The 16,259-nt window shown below is 43.4% G+C and overlaps 1 protein-coding gene and 1 long non-coding RNA gene across 2 annotated transcripts in view; one reads left to right on the top strand and one right to left on the bottom strand.

Annotated features, from left to right (window-relative positions):
* sspo (SCO-spondin) overlaps positions 1-16,259 on the bottom strand; it is a 75,801-nt gene that overhangs the window by 37,761 nt on the left and 21,781 nt on the right. Inside the window, exons 35-64 of the mRNA XM_047568885.1 lie at positions 16,109-16,206; positions 15,753-15,984; positions 15,448-15,600; positions 15,221-15,358; positions 14,947-15,129; positions 14,692-14,842; positions 14,105-14,264; positions 13,025-13,073; positions 12,036-12,143; positions 11,780-11,907; positions 11,168-11,288; positions 10,944-11,071; positions 10,722-10,863; positions 10,462-10,635; positions 10,111-10,291; positions 9,952-10,027; positions 9,591-9,612; positions 9,329-9,449; positions 3,948-4,161; positions 3,711-3,852; positions 3,444-3,620; positions 3,177-3,347; positions 2,993-3,070; positions 2,759-2,905; positions 1,899-2,057; positions 1,652-1,816; positions 1,370-1,561; positions 1,138-1,260; positions 892-1,021; positions 556-681 (exon numbers count right to left, since the gene is read on the bottom strand). Coding sequence (XP_047424841.1) covers positions 556-681; positions 892-1,021; positions 1,138-1,260; positions 1,370-1,561; positions 1,652-1,816; positions 1,899-2,057; positions 2,759-2,905; positions 2,993-3,070; positions 3,177-3,347; positions 3,444-3,620; positions 3,711-3,852; positions 3,948-4,161; positions 9,329-9,449; positions 9,591-9,612; positions 9,952-10,027; positions 10,111-10,291; positions 10,462-10,635; positions 10,722-10,863; positions 10,944-11,071; positions 11,168-11,288; positions 11,780-11,907; positions 12,036-12,143; positions 13,025-13,073; positions 14,105-14,264; positions 14,692-14,842; positions 14,947-15,129; positions 15,221-15,358; positions 15,448-15,600; positions 15,753-15,984; positions 16,109-16,206 — 4,189 coding nt within the window. The remainder of the gene's footprint in view (positions 1-555; positions 682-891; positions 1,022-1,137; positions 1,261-1,369; positions 1,562-1,651; positions 1,817-1,898; positions 2,058-2,758; positions 2,906-2,992; positions 3,071-3,176; positions 3,348-3,443; positions 3,621-3,710; positions 3,853-3,947; positions 4,162-9,328; positions 9,450-9,590; positions 9,613-9,951; positions 10,028-10,110; positions 10,292-10,461; positions 10,636-10,721; positions 10,864-10,943; positions 11,072-11,167; positions 11,289-11,779; positions 11,908-12,035; positions 12,144-13,024; positions 13,074-14,104; positions 14,265-14,691; positions 14,843-14,946; positions 15,130-15,220; positions 15,359-15,447; positions 15,601-15,752; positions 15,985-16,108; positions 16,207-16,259) is intronic.
* On the top strand, positions 5,528-15,649 carry LOC124996062. Its single transcript, XR_007110793.1, has 3 exons — positions 5,528-5,577; positions 11,774-11,927; positions 15,460-15,649. It is a non-coding gene; the product is annotated as an uncharacterized LOC124996062 (long non-coding RNA).

Below are 16,259 nucleotides of genomic sequence, written 5' to 3'. Positions count from 1 at the left end.
CTTAACTGAGATACAATTAACAGTATCTGTAGCAGGCCCTTTAGACTTCTGTGTCAATTTGACAGAGCAAACCCTAGAGCCGTAACTGACATGCACTTCCCCAGAAACGTAGCTATGCACCACAGCGACCCAGAGCGCGTCTCTAGGAGCCTCCGGAGGCTCCCCCTGACAATGGCTTCATTAGAGCACCATTCATACTGTAAATAGCTCAGGCACCCCCCCTTAACGACAGGTAAGTTTTCCTATTTAAGCCTCAACTCCCCACCACTCTCTCAGAACTGAAGAAGCTACTTGGACGAGTGGCGAAACGCCTTCAAGAAATTCTACAAGTCCAGTTTCCTTTCTTTAAACATCTTTTGGATTAACACAACCTGGATGACTGAGAACCTTCACAGACATCAACAGCATGTACATTGGATAAGGTGGAGGCAATTAACATTGTGAATGCATGAAGAATTATTGATTAAATATATTCTGATCAAACTTCTGTTGAATGAAACAAAGCTTCTCAAAAGGGTATTTGATAGTAGCTTCAAACCAAATTAACGAGCTCACCTGTAGCGTTGTTGTAGCCCCAGACCACAGGTTACATCACATGGTGACCATGATGACCAGGCTGACCACTGACAGGCTGCCACACAGCTGGAGGTGTTACAGGTGACTTGGCCGTCTCTGCATAAACTGGTGGCGCAAAAGTAGGCAACACAATGGCATTTGTTTCACTTACTTACAAATCAGGTCTTTTATATACAGTATAAGTTTAACAAAATGCTTGAAAGAATCATTATGATTGCGCATCAAAACAGTTTATGACATAAAATCAGTCATTTACTTGTTTAGTTGATCCTTTTTAAGTAAAACCAGAGGCAAACACATGAAAATATGTCTCACCATGTGGTACACTGGTCCCTGCTGATCATCTGTCCTGGCTGCAGGGTGTTGTCTTCCCAGTGACAGACACATTGGCTGGCGTTCACACACCGTCCCTCATGAAGATACAGGCCGCGGGGACACCGACAGCCTGGAGAAAGACATCATTTATGTCTTTATTAGTTTCTCCTGCCATTGGCAGAGCCTTTGTGAACAGCTTTAACTCCAGGCAGGGGTCTAGAGATTCAAACACACTGTGTTGCCTACCCTGTGTACACGCTGCAGTACAGTTGCTGGTGAAGCTGAGATGTGAACAGGTAGGGGGGCAGGGGTCAACTCTCCCGGCCTGGCAGTCCTCCTCTGTCACCAGCACCATCCCATTAACACAACCTGAACAACAAGTTAGTCAAGTTAGCATTGAGAATGAATGACTAATGTATAATATAATTAAACTGATCAAACCATTTGATGACCATCCTGAGGTGAATAAGATGGTCACCTGTCTGCGTGCCTGTGTCTTTGGTGCACGGCTGGTTGTTGCAGCTCTGGCTCTGCCGGGTCATGCCTTCACAGTCCCGTCCACCGTTCTTAGGAGGAGGAACGGAGCAGGTTCGGTTCCTCTGCCTGACCCCTCCACCACACTGAGCGTCACATTCCGACCACTTCGTCCACTCTGACCAATGACCATTCACTACAGGATGAGGCAGGAGCAAGTGTGGTTTTTGTTTAGATCAAATACTACACACTAAAGAGACGCACTATGGATGTTCAGAGCACAAACCTGGACATGCTTGAGGAAAGCAGCCTCGACTATCAAACTGAGCTCCACCACAGGTCCCTCCAGGTAGGGCCTCCCTCAATATATCCCTCTGCCGGAACAAGGAACCGAGACCACATGAGACGCTGCAGGCGCTCCATGCTGTCCACGGGGACATGATGCAGTCCACTAGACGAGAGGAGAGGTGAAAATATATAAAGATGTACTGTTTTGTGCCCATTACCACTTTTGAGGTGCACGTATAACCCACCACAGTCCTTTTCATCTGATCCATCCACACAGTCCCTCTGAAGGTCACACCGGCGGTCCAAATGCACACACTCCCCGCTGGTGCAGGAGAATTGCTTGGGAGAGCAGGGGTTGGGCACCAGGGGGCGCAGCGGAGTCACAGCAGGCCTGGATGTGGTCCCTGATGAGACATTGTTACAAAGCAAATGAAGTTAATAGAACTTGAGCTCTGGAACTACACAACGCCCTACATTGTTCTGTTTCCCATCCTTACCTATAAAAGTGTCTCCTAACCCTCTTTCTCTCTGTTAGTCTCAGTTCTCAACCCACACCCTCACCGTTATTCTCTTTTCTTATTTTCCTCTTTCACCTTTCATTTCAGGAACAAGGGGATAAGGATCCATAGCTTTCTGCTCCTCCATCCCACCCCCTCCAATCTATTTCATCCCTCCGTCCATTTCTCTCTGTACGTGTCTATCAATAAACTTATTTGTATAAGGTGTGGTCTTTTTTGGTCTTTGTTACTAAACAAATTAAGTTTAAGTTTAACACACAGACTGCATCTATAGCACAATGCAGAGAACCATTTTAAAATTTAGGATTTATGCTTTTTACTGTTTAATTTTTACAGATTTCCCTTGCACCATAACATATTATTTATAGTTTGTTCTACGTAAGTTTTATATTGATTTTATTTATTTTGTGTTGTTAGTAAGGAGACTTTTAATCTAAGGCTTTAATTTCATGGTCTAAATCAATGTTTTTACTGTGACAAATAACAAGAAACCCCTTAAATCTGAAAACAATAGCAATTCATTCTACACGTGTGCTCTTTGCAAAATTGAAGTAATTCTATTTTTCTGACAAGTTCCTGATGCCTACCACAGCGTTGTTCATCTGAGCCATCCAAACAGTCCCGTTTCCCGTCACACACTTGCGCCGAGTCCACACAGCCAAATGACCAGCATGAGAACTGGCCCTCCACGCAAAGCACTCTGGGTAGGCCGCCATCATGAGTAGTGAAGGGGGCTGTAAATCAGTGACATAAGGAGGTTACACTCTTTATTCTGTCTGTTGTGCAAAGTAAACTAAGATAACTGGAGAACAGTTGATCACCTTTTGTGGTTTGAAGACCAGGTCTACCAGAGTTGAGTGATGTGGTGAGATGCAGTCCAGGGTGACCTGTTGTGACCCCTGGGTAGACGGGAGAAGAATTAGTCAAATTGTATCATTCAAATGTACCTGTTACTGAAAAGACACAACAACTAGAGCTTGTGAGCATTTAAGATTGTGAACTTACGAAGTGTCGTCGGTCCCGTGACCCCTGATGTTGCCACGCCAGGACGGCCACCTTGGGACGTTGTGGTATGAAGGCCTGGGGCACCAGTTGTAGTGTTACCATGGAAACCAGGTCTCCCTGTGGAAGTGGTCTGGTTCTGCAGCCCTGGAAAGCCTCTGGTCGGAGCTGTACCTGAAGAGGAAGAGGAAGAGGAAGAAGACAAATAAGGAAAAGACAAACATAAAAAGACTAAAATAAAAAGGCCACGCAAAAGGGCTTTATTTTTACCACAGTTGATCTCATCAGAATGGTCCTTGCAGTCTGGTCGACCATCACAAAGTACAGATACAGGGATGCACTCCTTACTGTGCTGGCATGAAAACTGTCCTGGCCTGCAGCGCTGCACAGTTACTTTCCCACCCCCAGAGGAAGACGTGGTCACACTGCTGGGGGTCACCAGCTCGTCTACACAAGCAGAGTGAACAGTTGTGAAGTCATGTGCACTGATTTTAAGTAGGCCGTATAAAACCATCTGTGAAGCAAAGAACTTCTCACCTCCTCTGCAGCCGAGGATCTCCACACGCAGGTAAAAGGTGTGTCTGAACTCTACAGGGATGATGCGCATGTAGCGAGCTCTGACCAGCCGATCTAGCCAGCGGGTCACAGGGGTCCTGCCCACCATCCGCACCTCAAACACCTACACAACAGCCAAGAAAAGTATAATGTAGATTGTGGATTCGGGGATACAAACATGTAAATCTGTTGTCTATATGAGCAAATTCCTGCAAATACCTTAATTGGGCCATCAGGCTTCCCGTTCTCAGTATAGTCGGTGAAGAGGCTGCTGTGCAGAGCAAATGCCAAGCGGTACTTAGTGAGGTAGCCCCACATCCTCTCACTGCCCTGTGTAACCACCCCTGAGACCCATGTGGGCTCCAGGAAGTCCACCTGAAAATATGGCTGAGGATCTGTAGGCAAGGGACTCCAACCAGGCTCCATAACCTGGCTGTAGACATGGGAGAAAATTAGAGTTTAGTTATTTTAATCTAAATCTAAAAAGGACAACAGACTGATAGAATTGGTGAAGCTAGAAAGAGTCAGCTGAGTAGAGTAGGCATTAAGGGAGACAAACAGAGGAAAGAAAAATGTTTTGTGAAGATGCAGATGAGAACAAAAAGGCACACAGGACAGGTATGAAGCGCACTGTTAGACAGATCTGTAATTTAAACAGTTATTTACTACAAATCAGCCAGTATAACACTGTAAATCAACTCTGTGGTAAATTACTGTAATTTGCACTGCATCATGGGAAGTTTTTTTTGAAAATGATGTATGATACTGTATTTATTTTTAACTGTTGCGTTTGGCGCCTTTTACCAGACCCAGTCAGACATTCGGAAGAAGAAACTTCGGGCTGACGGTGTTGTGGAACCAACAGGTTTTACACAGAGGGAGGATTTCAGTGACGGACATCGTTTGCTTAACGTTTTTTTTTTTTTTTTTTTTTAAACGTTACAAGCCGTTTTTTAAACAATTTATCACTATGACGAATTAACAGTGGCTGACGGTTTAGTTAGGGACCAACACTGGTTTCAACATCATCACACCACATATTTTTAGAGAAGTGATTTTATCGTCATAGAGACCACCAAGAAGGGAAGCAAGGTAAGAATGAGAAGCACAAAAGGGAGAAAAGGTTAGCGTCAAAATGTGATATTTAATTCTAAGTATTTGCATTAGCTGAGAAAATAATAGCCCCTTTCATCTGCGGTAGCGGTTGTCGCTAACGTCGAGCTAACTCTAACAACGTTAGCTAACTTAAACTGTCGCAGAAACCTAACGTTACTACTGCTGTGATCAATACTGTCAGTTAACGGTATTGTTAATATTTCCAAGCAGTAGGTCACTTAAGTTGTGGATTTTAATGAAACATTTTTGGCTGTAGCGTTATCATTGCCCGTGAAAAGTCAGTTTAATTAACTCGGCTATTTTCCCTGAGGTCCAACAGACATGCATACAATCATATCGCATAAAATTAGATGGAAAAAACGTGGTGTCCGCAAATGCAACATTAAGCGTTATGATATTTTTTCCCTGCTGTGTGTTCATTTAAGATTACACATACAGAACATAAAATACCCAATCAATCTTCTCCATGAGGATCAATCCAGAGGAAGGAACAAAATGCACTGCAAAAACTGGAGCGAGTTGCAAGACAAGAGCAGTGGTGAAGAGGAAGGCGGAAGTTGAGAGAGGTCTATTGTAGTTTTAAATTTGAATGCTTTAAATTAAATTAAGTGAATGTGAATGTTTTAAATGCTTGCACATGCTTCAGTGTTTTAATGTTTAATGTTTTCTCAACCTTTTGCCAACTGGATCCCCCCAAAGGTTGTTCAATGCAGTTGCCCACACCAGAGTGAAGGTAAGAAATATTTCCTGAAGGTTTGATCTGTTGTGTCTCTGCTCTGCATGTGTGGTGGACTGAGATCAGGACGTTTTATATTTTTTGAGGTAACGTTCCCTCTGTTATTTTATGTCAGATCTCCGTTAAACACTGGTGTGGTGTGCGATCAGAGGAGACAGGTGTGTTAATGAGGGAGACTCTGGTGATTTATACAGTTAATACTGATGTCAACATCAAATCGCTCGATGAGGTAGGCTGTAAATTGGTCTATAGTCCAGCCTCTTGGGACTCTGCTACATCTCCTTTGTGGTAATAGACAGGCAATGCGTTTACATGCAGAGCTTAATCGAGCTACGCTCAAAATTTGACTTTCTGACTACAGTCTTCGTCCCAGTTTACATGCAGCGCAAGAAAATCAAATAACTGTTCTCCTCCTCCACACTAGGTTGTGATACGTGTCTTTTCAGCGGGATAATACCACGTTAATACGGCCCGATTTTTGGTTGACCTATTACGTGATATAATAAACGAGTCGTTCATGCAGCAGGCCGGCATTTCAAACAGCAACCATAGGGATGATAGTACATTTTTAAATCTCGTACGTAATGTACGCGCTACTTCTGGTGCAGGTAAGATCCGCGCTATCTCTCAGACGGTTCTTCTAGCAGCTGTGTTTATCTTCTTCTTCTTCTTCTACAACTGGCTTTCTTGGATGTATTCATTCCGGGGTCACACGCCAGCGCAGCAGTTGTGGAGCATGCGCACACGCATTATCCGTTCAATACTGCGATTAAGCCGTATACATGGCAGCGAAAAGCGAATTCCGTTGAGAACCACCTCCCTACAGCATTGTTTTTCCCTTGTTTTAAGTTTATATGGATAAGGTTTGTTTTTAAATTACAATAACTCAAATGAAACAACAGTTTTGTAATTTATTATTTTTTTTTTAACGATTTTAATTCCATTAAAACAAGAACATGAAAATATTATTTTGTACAAAACATAGATCGGAATGTGATGGCAATGTAATGGCGACTCTTTAGTTTTAGTAAGAGTTTAATTAATTAAACAAACATTTTAACAGAAGTATCTGCCTTTACCTCTCTGGTAATAACCTGTTTCAGTTTATTGGTGTCATTTTAATCTGTAAATGCTTCTGTCTCATCTTTGTTGAGTTTTGTACAGTGTTTGAAGAACCTGTACGTTATATAAACAATCTCAGTGCCTTAACCGACACTTGGAATAAATTAACCTTACATTGGATTGAGTACCATCTTCATCTGGAAGCAGACTGCCATACATCCACTAATGGCTGATTCAATACAGAGACGTGTAAACATTAGTATTAAGTTATTTTTTTATTTTTATCCTGTTAATGAAAACATTCATTCCCTCACTCATTCATTCATTGTCCATAGATGTTAGAGCAAACACCTGCTGATGTCTGGAGCTTCTTCCAACAGGCAATGGACAAATGATTAACACAGAGGGACACCAGGCCACTCTGGACAGGGCTCCATCACAGGACAAACACAGAGAGACAAACAACCATTCACACTTACATTCACACAACAAGAAACAAAAATGGGTTGAGGATTAGGGGAAAGGAATGGGGGAGGTTCAATGTGAGAAGGGTTGGAGGAGGAGGGGGTGATAGGCTTGTGGTTATGACAGGTCAGACTGAGGCTGGGTCTCTCAAGTTCTTCTAAAAAAGTTGAGGAATCGCTTCTTCAACGATTTCTTCTTCACTTTTTTTGGTGCCTCCTCGATCTGCTGTTCCAGATGTTGCTGTCTGTCCATTAATGCCTTTCTGGAGTTTTCCCTCTCCTCCACCGTCTTCTCGAGGGCCTCAGTCGCGGATTGTAAATGTTGCTGGAGGTCGTTCCTGGTCCCACTCTCTTTTCTGGTTTTCCAGGTCCTCCTGCATCTTGATAGCTGCAGCCGTCATAGTTGATGTCATCTCTGCGTTCTCAGAGAGGTAGTGGAGTTTTTCCTCCTCCCACTGACGTTGTTGCTCGTCCATCTGAGTGTGCATGAGAGTCAATGCAGCTTTAACATTAGTGGTCTCCTCTGCTTGTTGTTGATGACGGGCTTTGGCTTCCTTCCTTTTTTTCTCTTCTGCCTGGAGAGCCTCTTGTAGCTGTCTACCCTGTAGGAAAACATTTTCATACATCTCTGTCTTCTTCCTGAGCTCCTGTCTTCTTTTGCCTTTTTCCTTGGGCTGTGAGCTGTTCTTTCAGTTACTCCATCTCTTTTCTTAATGCAGCCTTTTCTTGCTCCGTTGAAGAGATCTTGTCTGTCCCTTCGCCCAGAATTCTGTGAAACTCTAGCTCTGAGATCTGAAGTAGAGTGTCAGTCTGTGGCAGGCACATCTGGAGATGCGGCAGGTGCCTCTGGATATGCGGCAGGCACATCTGGAGATGTGGTAGGCGCCTCTGGAGATGTCTGCTCGGTCTGGAGTGCTGGAAAGTCTTCATCGTTGAGCTGGATGCTGAAGTTCTGCTCAAACTCCTCCTAGAAGTTAGAAGTGATTCTGATGGAGTAAGTTGGCTGAGACTTCTCCTGGCTGTCCTCTGCAGACGTCATGGCAGACTTTGTTGGAATGAAGACTTGGTGCCTAAAGTCACGCAGGGTAACTTTAAACCTTGCAGTTTGTAGCACTGGTCTCCATTTTAGATCGAATGGTGTTTACTGTTCGAATCACTGACTGTTGCTCTGTTGAATATGAAGTAATCTTCACGTTCGCTCGCAGTTAGAACAATGACATCACATTCCATTGGAACATACTGTCAGGTCAGTGTGGACACATACGAGGTCATCTCAACCAGCCAACCAGTCCATAAATAAATTTATCTGGTCTTTCAAGCTGGATGTAGAAAATTATTCAATGCAACAAATAGTTTAATTCATCTGTATTTTTTAACTCTCCATTCATTTTTAACACAGTAGAAGAGTCTGTGGCTGAATGAAATAAAATAAATAAATTCCTCTGCTAAACAGTGTCACATCAAGAATTAACACAGCACATAAATTTAAAAAAGGAAAGATATGGGAAGGTAACAAGCTGAAACTCTGCTTAGCGAAACCTGCTAGCTAAAAGTCTCCATAACGCTTGAAATGTTTTTGTCCCTCAAATAAAAGGATCTAGCAAATGTCAGCTTTCTTTGCAGTTTCAGATTAGCTGCTGTACATTTCAAGAGCTACTTTCAGTTGTTTTCCTGCTAATTGAAGGATAGAGCTAATGTCATGGGAGAGACTGATGGGGAAACACATGTGGAAACAAACAGTTTTTGCTTGTTTTTGAAAAAAACGCATTGACAACACATTAGCTAATGTCAGGCCCCTCACTCGTAAGAGACATGTAGACATGCTGCAGCAAGTGGAGGCAGAGATTAAAGATTTACATCATAAATAAGCTGTGTTAAAAGGTACTTTAGCGCTTAATGTGATATTTTTCAAAACGCTGTTGAAAAGTAACGAAAAGTCAAGTAAAAAGTAAAAAGTAACTAAAAGTATGGACACACATTGGGGCGGTGCCCCAAGAATTAGAGTAGTGTACTGTTAAATTAGTTTGTTTACAATAACTGACTGTATTACATAATTACAGTAAAACTGAGTTACTGTTAAAGTGAAATACAGTAATAGTACTGTAAATCGAACTTACGGTAAGTTACTGTAAAAACCCTCTGAAATGTCTAACAGTGTGGTCACATGTCAAGGCTGCTGTATGGTTCCGATGCGACAATAACACAAAAATCTGAACACTCACACATTTGGCACAATGTTCAGTCGTCCAGCATCGGCAGGGTTGTTCTCCCGATGTGAAGATGAGGTCACCTGACCGTAATGGATTCTCCCGTCCTCCAGGCCGAGGGGAGAGGAGCAGATTCCTACAGAATACGAGGAGGATGCATAATAATATCAGTTTGGCCTCAGATGGAAGAGATGCAGAGGAAAAAATCTACTTCCTAGTTGCACAAGCAAGTAACAAGTCCACAAAAAACTATTGATTTTAAGCATTTACCACTCACCACGATATCCTGGGGCACCACTCTGTGAACACAAGAGATCAGATAAGAATATATTACTTTCTATTCATTTAACATAGCAACAACTGCCAGCTTCTGGATCATGCCAAATTACAATTTTAAATTACCAAAATATAAATGAAATGTGATGATCATGTGCTTGAGAACACATGATAAACCTGCCACTAAAACTACATATCTTCTCTGATGCATAATCCCAAAGGGTATCTTTACATTTACAGATATTTTGAGAATGTTAAATCTGAAAAAGATGAAAATAACATTTCTAAAACATTTGCATAAATAACATCAGTGACTTCTAGACGTTGGGAGTATCTGGTGTTTCTGTACAGTGTTTCCTTACTGTTGGTTTTAGGGCAGGATGAGTGACAGCGGCCATAGATGGAGTCCTCAGAGGAGCAGGAGTGGGTGTATAAGGCCTACAAATGGGTATGCAACAATAAAGAGGAATAAATACAACAAAGATGGTAAACGTATTAATATTAAAGTTATTCCTTTTCACCTGTCTGACTGTGTGGTGATGTTATCATGAGTATAGCATCCATTTTCGTCTTCTCCTCTGGGACAGTGGGGAATTCCATCACAACGCTTTCCCGCCTCAATGCAGCCCCCTGGTGGGGGGCAGGAGTACTGACCAGCAGGGCAGCTACGTGGACTAGTGGTGGTAGTAGAAGGCTGCGTGCCTGCATAATTAACAATACCCTTTGTGTTCATTTTGTAGTATTTTAAGAAACAATACTCTTTTGAGCTGCTGCAGAGACATTTGATGACACACTGAATAAATAACTAAAAAGAGAGAGTGCCAAATGGCCGACAAAAGACAAATGAGAGTACGCCAGGCGGAGCAGCTCACCGCAGTGCTTCTCATCTGATCCGTCCCCACAGTCATCGACACCATCACAAACAACTCCCAGTGGACCTGCTGGCACACAGCGACCATTTTCACACCTGAACTCTTTCTCTCTGCAGCCGCCCGCTGGGGACACGGGTGAGGGAGGGGTGGGGGACGTTAACCAGCGATCACCTGCTGAAAAGAGAGCACAGAACAGTTTAGAACCACATGTGCACAAAGGCATGTAAAACTAACAAATTAGAATAAATCAGTCCACCAACCGTCACCACATCCCATGATCTCCAGTCGAAGGTAGATGCCATTCTGGAAGTCATGGGGCAAGAGACGGACGAACCGAGCCGACACTATCCTGTCTAGTCTGCTCTCTGTCACCCCTCGATCATCGTGGTTACCAAGAAAAACCTGGAGAGAGAACAACGATATATATTTTTTTGTGTTCAAAGGACATATGAAAGATGCTTCGACTATGTTTGTTAATATACTTTGGGTCTGGGCCGGGCATCAGTGACGAGCTCTTTGTACGTGTACCACTGCTTTCCATCCTGGCTGAACTGGAGGTAGAAGCTGGACACAAATGTGCCAAACACACCACCGCCTTGGGTCAACACACCTATGGAAGAGTAGCGGGACAGAGCACAGTTCATCCATTACATTTATAACAGAATCCACGCTACAACAGCATTTCTATCCGTGGATGACCGTTTACCAGTGATGTTGTATGGTTTCAGCAGGTCTATCTGCAGGTAGGGGCTCTGTGTGTGGCCCGTGTGGCCCTCAGGTCTCCGCTGTGGAAGATCCTTATACTCCTCTGGTTCCGGACTCCAGCCCTGAAGATAAATGGTTTTCCATTTGAGTATTCTTCAGCATGCGCACAAAAAGTTAACATGAGGATATTTGCCAGGTAGTGTTACCCCCTACTCTGCCTCCACCCCTGTTAGCTAGGTGGATCAAAGGAGTAAAGATTAAAAGAGAACTGGCTGAAAAATAATTAGAGATGAGAAATCATGAGAGCAACATTCCTTAAGCCTCCTATTTTTCCAAAGTGTATGGACTGATAAAGCAAAGCCAAGGAACCAGAGGAATGTTAGCCGTAGAGAGAGGAATGAAGATGTTTGTCTTAATTAGTGGATAAATCCTTAAGTTATGTTCAAACTTCAGATGTTCCTATGCTGTTACATTCATGATAAATAGGACAAACACAACCTGAAAATACCCCAGGCCACGCTTATCACTAGCTGATAAGAAGTTTAATTCCAAAACTCTGAATGTCAGCCCGACGGTGAGAACCTTTCATAACCTTTTCTAATTTCAGATGTACCTGGAGGTCCCTGTGGGAGTCCCAACCGTGGAGACGTGCTGCCTCAGGGGGGTGACCTTCCTGCTGTGATGATGCGCTGAAACTGGAGGCTGGGAGAGACTGGACACCCAGAGGAGACCAACACTCATCTGACCAGAAAGTAGAGGATGTGAGATTCCATGAAAATTAATGGACAGAGTTCAGAGGACAGTCACGCATGCAAAAAAAAAAAAAAAAATCATTTAAAATAAAAAAAAAAACACAAACATACACTAACCTTCAGGAGGAAGTGGGTATGTGGGTACTGGAGGGGTAGGAGTGCCCTCTGGTGACTTTGAGGTCACGGTGATGGGGCTAATTGTCACAGGTACAGTGTCATTTTCTCCTAGTGGTCGAATAGAAATATAAACATTAGCACAAACAAGTCAAACTTCATAATAAATTAACAAGACATTATGTTAAAAGTGCGACATTTTTTAAACCAGTCTGATCTTAGAGGTTCTAAATCCCTTTATGCACTTCCAGTTTTGAAAATGAACTCTGCAGGTTTCTATGTTCCCAAAGAAAAGCGAAGTAGAGTCATACCATTGACTGTATATACTATGGACAAACCCAACGTGATGTCACCCATTGGATTCTGAACCTCGAAAAAGAAGCCTGAAGTGGGCGGAGCGCGGTTGTCATGTTGGATGAGCTTTACTCCGTCCACACTCGGATACTCCAAATATGGACATGGAGGTTGTGTTGGGGTGGAGCTAAAGCAGATTCGACGTTGAGACCTGCCCACCCAACTCTCCGCTAGGTGCTAGCTCAGGCCATAGATATACGTGACATGTATATATGTCTATGGCTCAGACTACCGTCTGTCACTCAAAGCGGGAACACCCTTAATTATTGCAAACTGCCAACATAATTCTATAACTCCAGAACAAGAAAAAGTCAGAAGAAAGGAGGAAGCAAAATGAACAAAATGCACACTTCAAATTACTGAAAGTTAGTCCACACTCTGCCCCTGACTTGGAAGAACCATTCCTCTCAGAAAAAAAGATCATGTAAATGGAATGTGATTAACAGTAGAAAAAAGTTGAGCTTGTATGCATTGCATAATTTATTGTGCGCTGCATCGCCTGACGTTAATGATCACTGAAAATAACTGGTAACCAAGGAGGGCAGATATTTGTGTCCAACAGGTAAATCATTTTATTTTTTTACATGGGAAAATATTTATTCAGAGTAGATAGCAGCATCAAAGTTTAAGGATTTTACCTCGACAGTAACAACACCTGTCGCCCTCTCCAGGCACCAGACTCAGACCCTGCACAAACAAAGAAAAGTGAGCTCAGTCACACAAGTGTGATAGAGTTGCCATGCCACGTAGCTATGGGGCAGAAAAGTCAGAGACGCGTAGGTTGTATATTGTGATAGAGAGACTGTGAATTAAGCTGTTTACATGGATAGGATGTCGATTAAGTACATGCCAAAGTACTGACATCATATTTCCACAGAACATGCCACGGTTTTCTCCTAAAACCAGTGATTACTGTGTCAACAAAAATTATCCATGGCTATTTTTCACAACAGATACATTTGCTGATAACAAGTAAAAGCAACAAATGGACAAAGAGACAAATGTTTCAGTGCAAAGACTCATGAATGATAAGTAGATGTTTCTCGAAATAGCAACCTAAAATATCTTGTGCTCAAATGACCTTTATTCAGTGACATCATGTGACCGTCACTAATATTATTTGATGTTACTTAGAAAACTAAACTAGGGCCACCTGGTGGAGGAGCTGCACTTTTTCATAACGGTAAAATGCGCCACGACCAACATTACAAACAAAGCATCATGGCCCTACAGAAATGACCCATCTTATAAATCATATTCTCCAGCTGTAAACAATCCACCAGTTTTTACATATTTACTTATTTATTTATTTTTAATTTTATTTATTTATTTTTCTAGCAGAAAGGAAAGGCAAAAATTAGCACTTCCACATTCTGAGCTACTCTTTTTTTTTTTTAAGGTGGCAATTTAGTGGAGATATGAATTTGAACAAAGCTCATCGGCAATAAATGCATCTATAAAAAACTATAAGGAAAGAAGCAGCAGGAAAACCTACAAAACCTAAACCTACAAACCTAAAGGCAGCATCTAAAAAAGTTTCAAAAACATTTAATTGGAGGACAAAAGATTTGTGCTTCTCCAAAGGGCAGAGTCTGTTGGTCAATGAAAGGACTTAAGATTTAAGAAAACAAAAAGGTGCTTTCTATAAAATGCAAAACATGCAAAACCCCGCAGGTCCACACACACTGTCTCACACTCACTCTGCCCTTCCTCCTTACCTGAGGGCATCCAGTGACGGCATATGGACAGTAGGGGGAACACTGCACCGTCAGGTTGGGAAGACAGTGGCATAGCTGGCACTGCTCTGACCGCCATCTGTCTCCCACTGCATGGGACTGACCGTGATACTCACACTCATCACAGGGATCTGTCTGACACCTGCACACACCGAGACAGAAGAAGAAATGCACGCAGGACTGATGGAAAGAGCTACTTCGAGTTAGGAAAATAAGAATAATATAATATGTTTTGTTTTTTCTGGTACCACACATATAACCTATCACATATCATATAATAATTAAGAGCTGCTGTATTTGTATAATTCACAATTCCTCTTTAGTAATCTTGCAAAACATGCTTTTGCAATTGAGGCTCTATGGGTTTTATTCTTGGTGTATTATAAAACCCACAATTAATATGGTAGCCTTGTACAGCAAAACTGGCATTTCACAGACCTCACGTTTCTTTTTTTAGTAAATTTGCAGCGTGCTACTTTGATTTGACGTTCTGTGAGAGAGGAACCTTGAAAGGTCTTTGAAAGAGAAGTTAAGTAGTGAACGTTCCAAGAGTAAAAAAGGCTCCTCACCTGCGGGCTTTTCTGTAAATTCCTCTGCACGTTCTCCCATCCCCGTGCTTGGTTGGGTTATTGGGGCTGCGGAACGACCACTGGATGCTCTGGACACCACAGGGCCCCAGACACTCCCCCCACTCAGACCATGAGGACCAGCCGCAGTTCACTGCAGTGTGACAAAGCTGACTGTTTCTGACTGCTCATACTTTAAGCTACATGAACCAAGTATGTGTTGAAAACTCTTAGTGTTTGTGGATTCGGCTGACTCACCTGAGCAGTCCGGGTTGGGCTGACATCTCTGAGGTCGTCCTCTCTCACAAACACAAATCTCACAGTCCACTTTTATCTGTTGTCCCGGCCAGTAGCGCAGGCCCGCTACATCACATGCACACTCCTCTGGTAACACACATTGTTGTGTGTGGCTCATCACCTGACCCTCTGGACACCAGCAGCCTAAAGGGGGAGAGGGGTGATAAGTTAAGAACTTGTGACAGTATCAAAGTGGATTACCAGACTCCTCCTGTGCTGTGTTGTCTTGACTGACCTGAGAAGCAGGGTGCTGGGGGCTCACAGGTAGTCCCACTGCTGATGTGGGCACAGGACACTGGGCAGGGGGCACAGCTGTGTCTCACCAAGCCAGTGGGACAGCTTGTGTTGGCACATCCATCATTAGGGCAGGGTTCTTGAATGAGACAGGACAAAAAGGAAAGTTTTTATGTAGTGAAATCCAAACGGCTTGTTACAAGACTCATGTTCTGATAAAAACCTAACCGATCTCCATAGGGAGGTTGGATGGCCCAGGGAGCTGGGTACAGTCTTTGCCCCCATAGCGAGGAGAGATGCAGCCTCTGTGTCTGACCTGCACTCCACCACAACCGCTGGAACAGTTGGACCAGCTCACCCATGGCAGCCACCGTCCATCCACTGCAGAGAAGGAGAGCAATTTTAGAGACACACCGGTTAAAATGTGATGAATGACGACACTTTTCAGGTTTAATGCACCCTCTTTCTCACCATGACACCACAAATCTCAAGCCAAAAAATATATTATGTCAATACGTCATCCATCTCTGTACCAGGGCAGGTGGTGTTGAAGCACTGCTGCCTCTGGACGTCCTGGCCCCGACAGTGGCGCAGCGGATCCCCTGGAGGACAAGATCTCTTCCGGGTCATGGAGCCTGTCCCGCAGGAGGTGCTGCACGGGCTCCAGGGGCCCCAGGAGCTCCAAGTCCTGCAGCCCTGCTCATCTGTGGGGGCTCCAAGTGGGGCTAGCAAGGAGTCTGGGCAGTCTGCAACACCATTACACACCTGAAGAACAGAGAAAGGTAAGAGAACAGAATGGTTTGAATATAGATAAACGCTGCTTTCAGTGTACTAGAACCTAAACGCATGCAGTGGATAGTGGTGAATAACGTGTTGGTCTAACACTTACCAAGTTAAAGGGGACACAGGTTCCATCCATGCATGCGAATTCAGAGCAGGTGACAGTTGTGTTCCTACTGCCAGGGGGCGCTGGCGAGACAGTTTTATCTTCATAGGAAAAGAGTTCACATAAGTTGATAAAATAACAAAGAATAGAGTCA

Source organism: Mugil cephalus, chromosome 18, assembly GCF_022458985.1.
Source record: "Mugil cephalus isolate CIBA_MC_2020 chromosome 18, CIBA_Mcephalus_1.1, whole genome shotgun sequence".
In the NCBI taxonomy this organism is placed as follows: Eukaryota; Metazoa; Chordata; class Actinopteri; order Mugiliformes; family Mugilidae; genus Mugil; species Mugil cephalus.
This window is presented reverse-complemented; position numbering and strand designations above follow the sequence as displayed.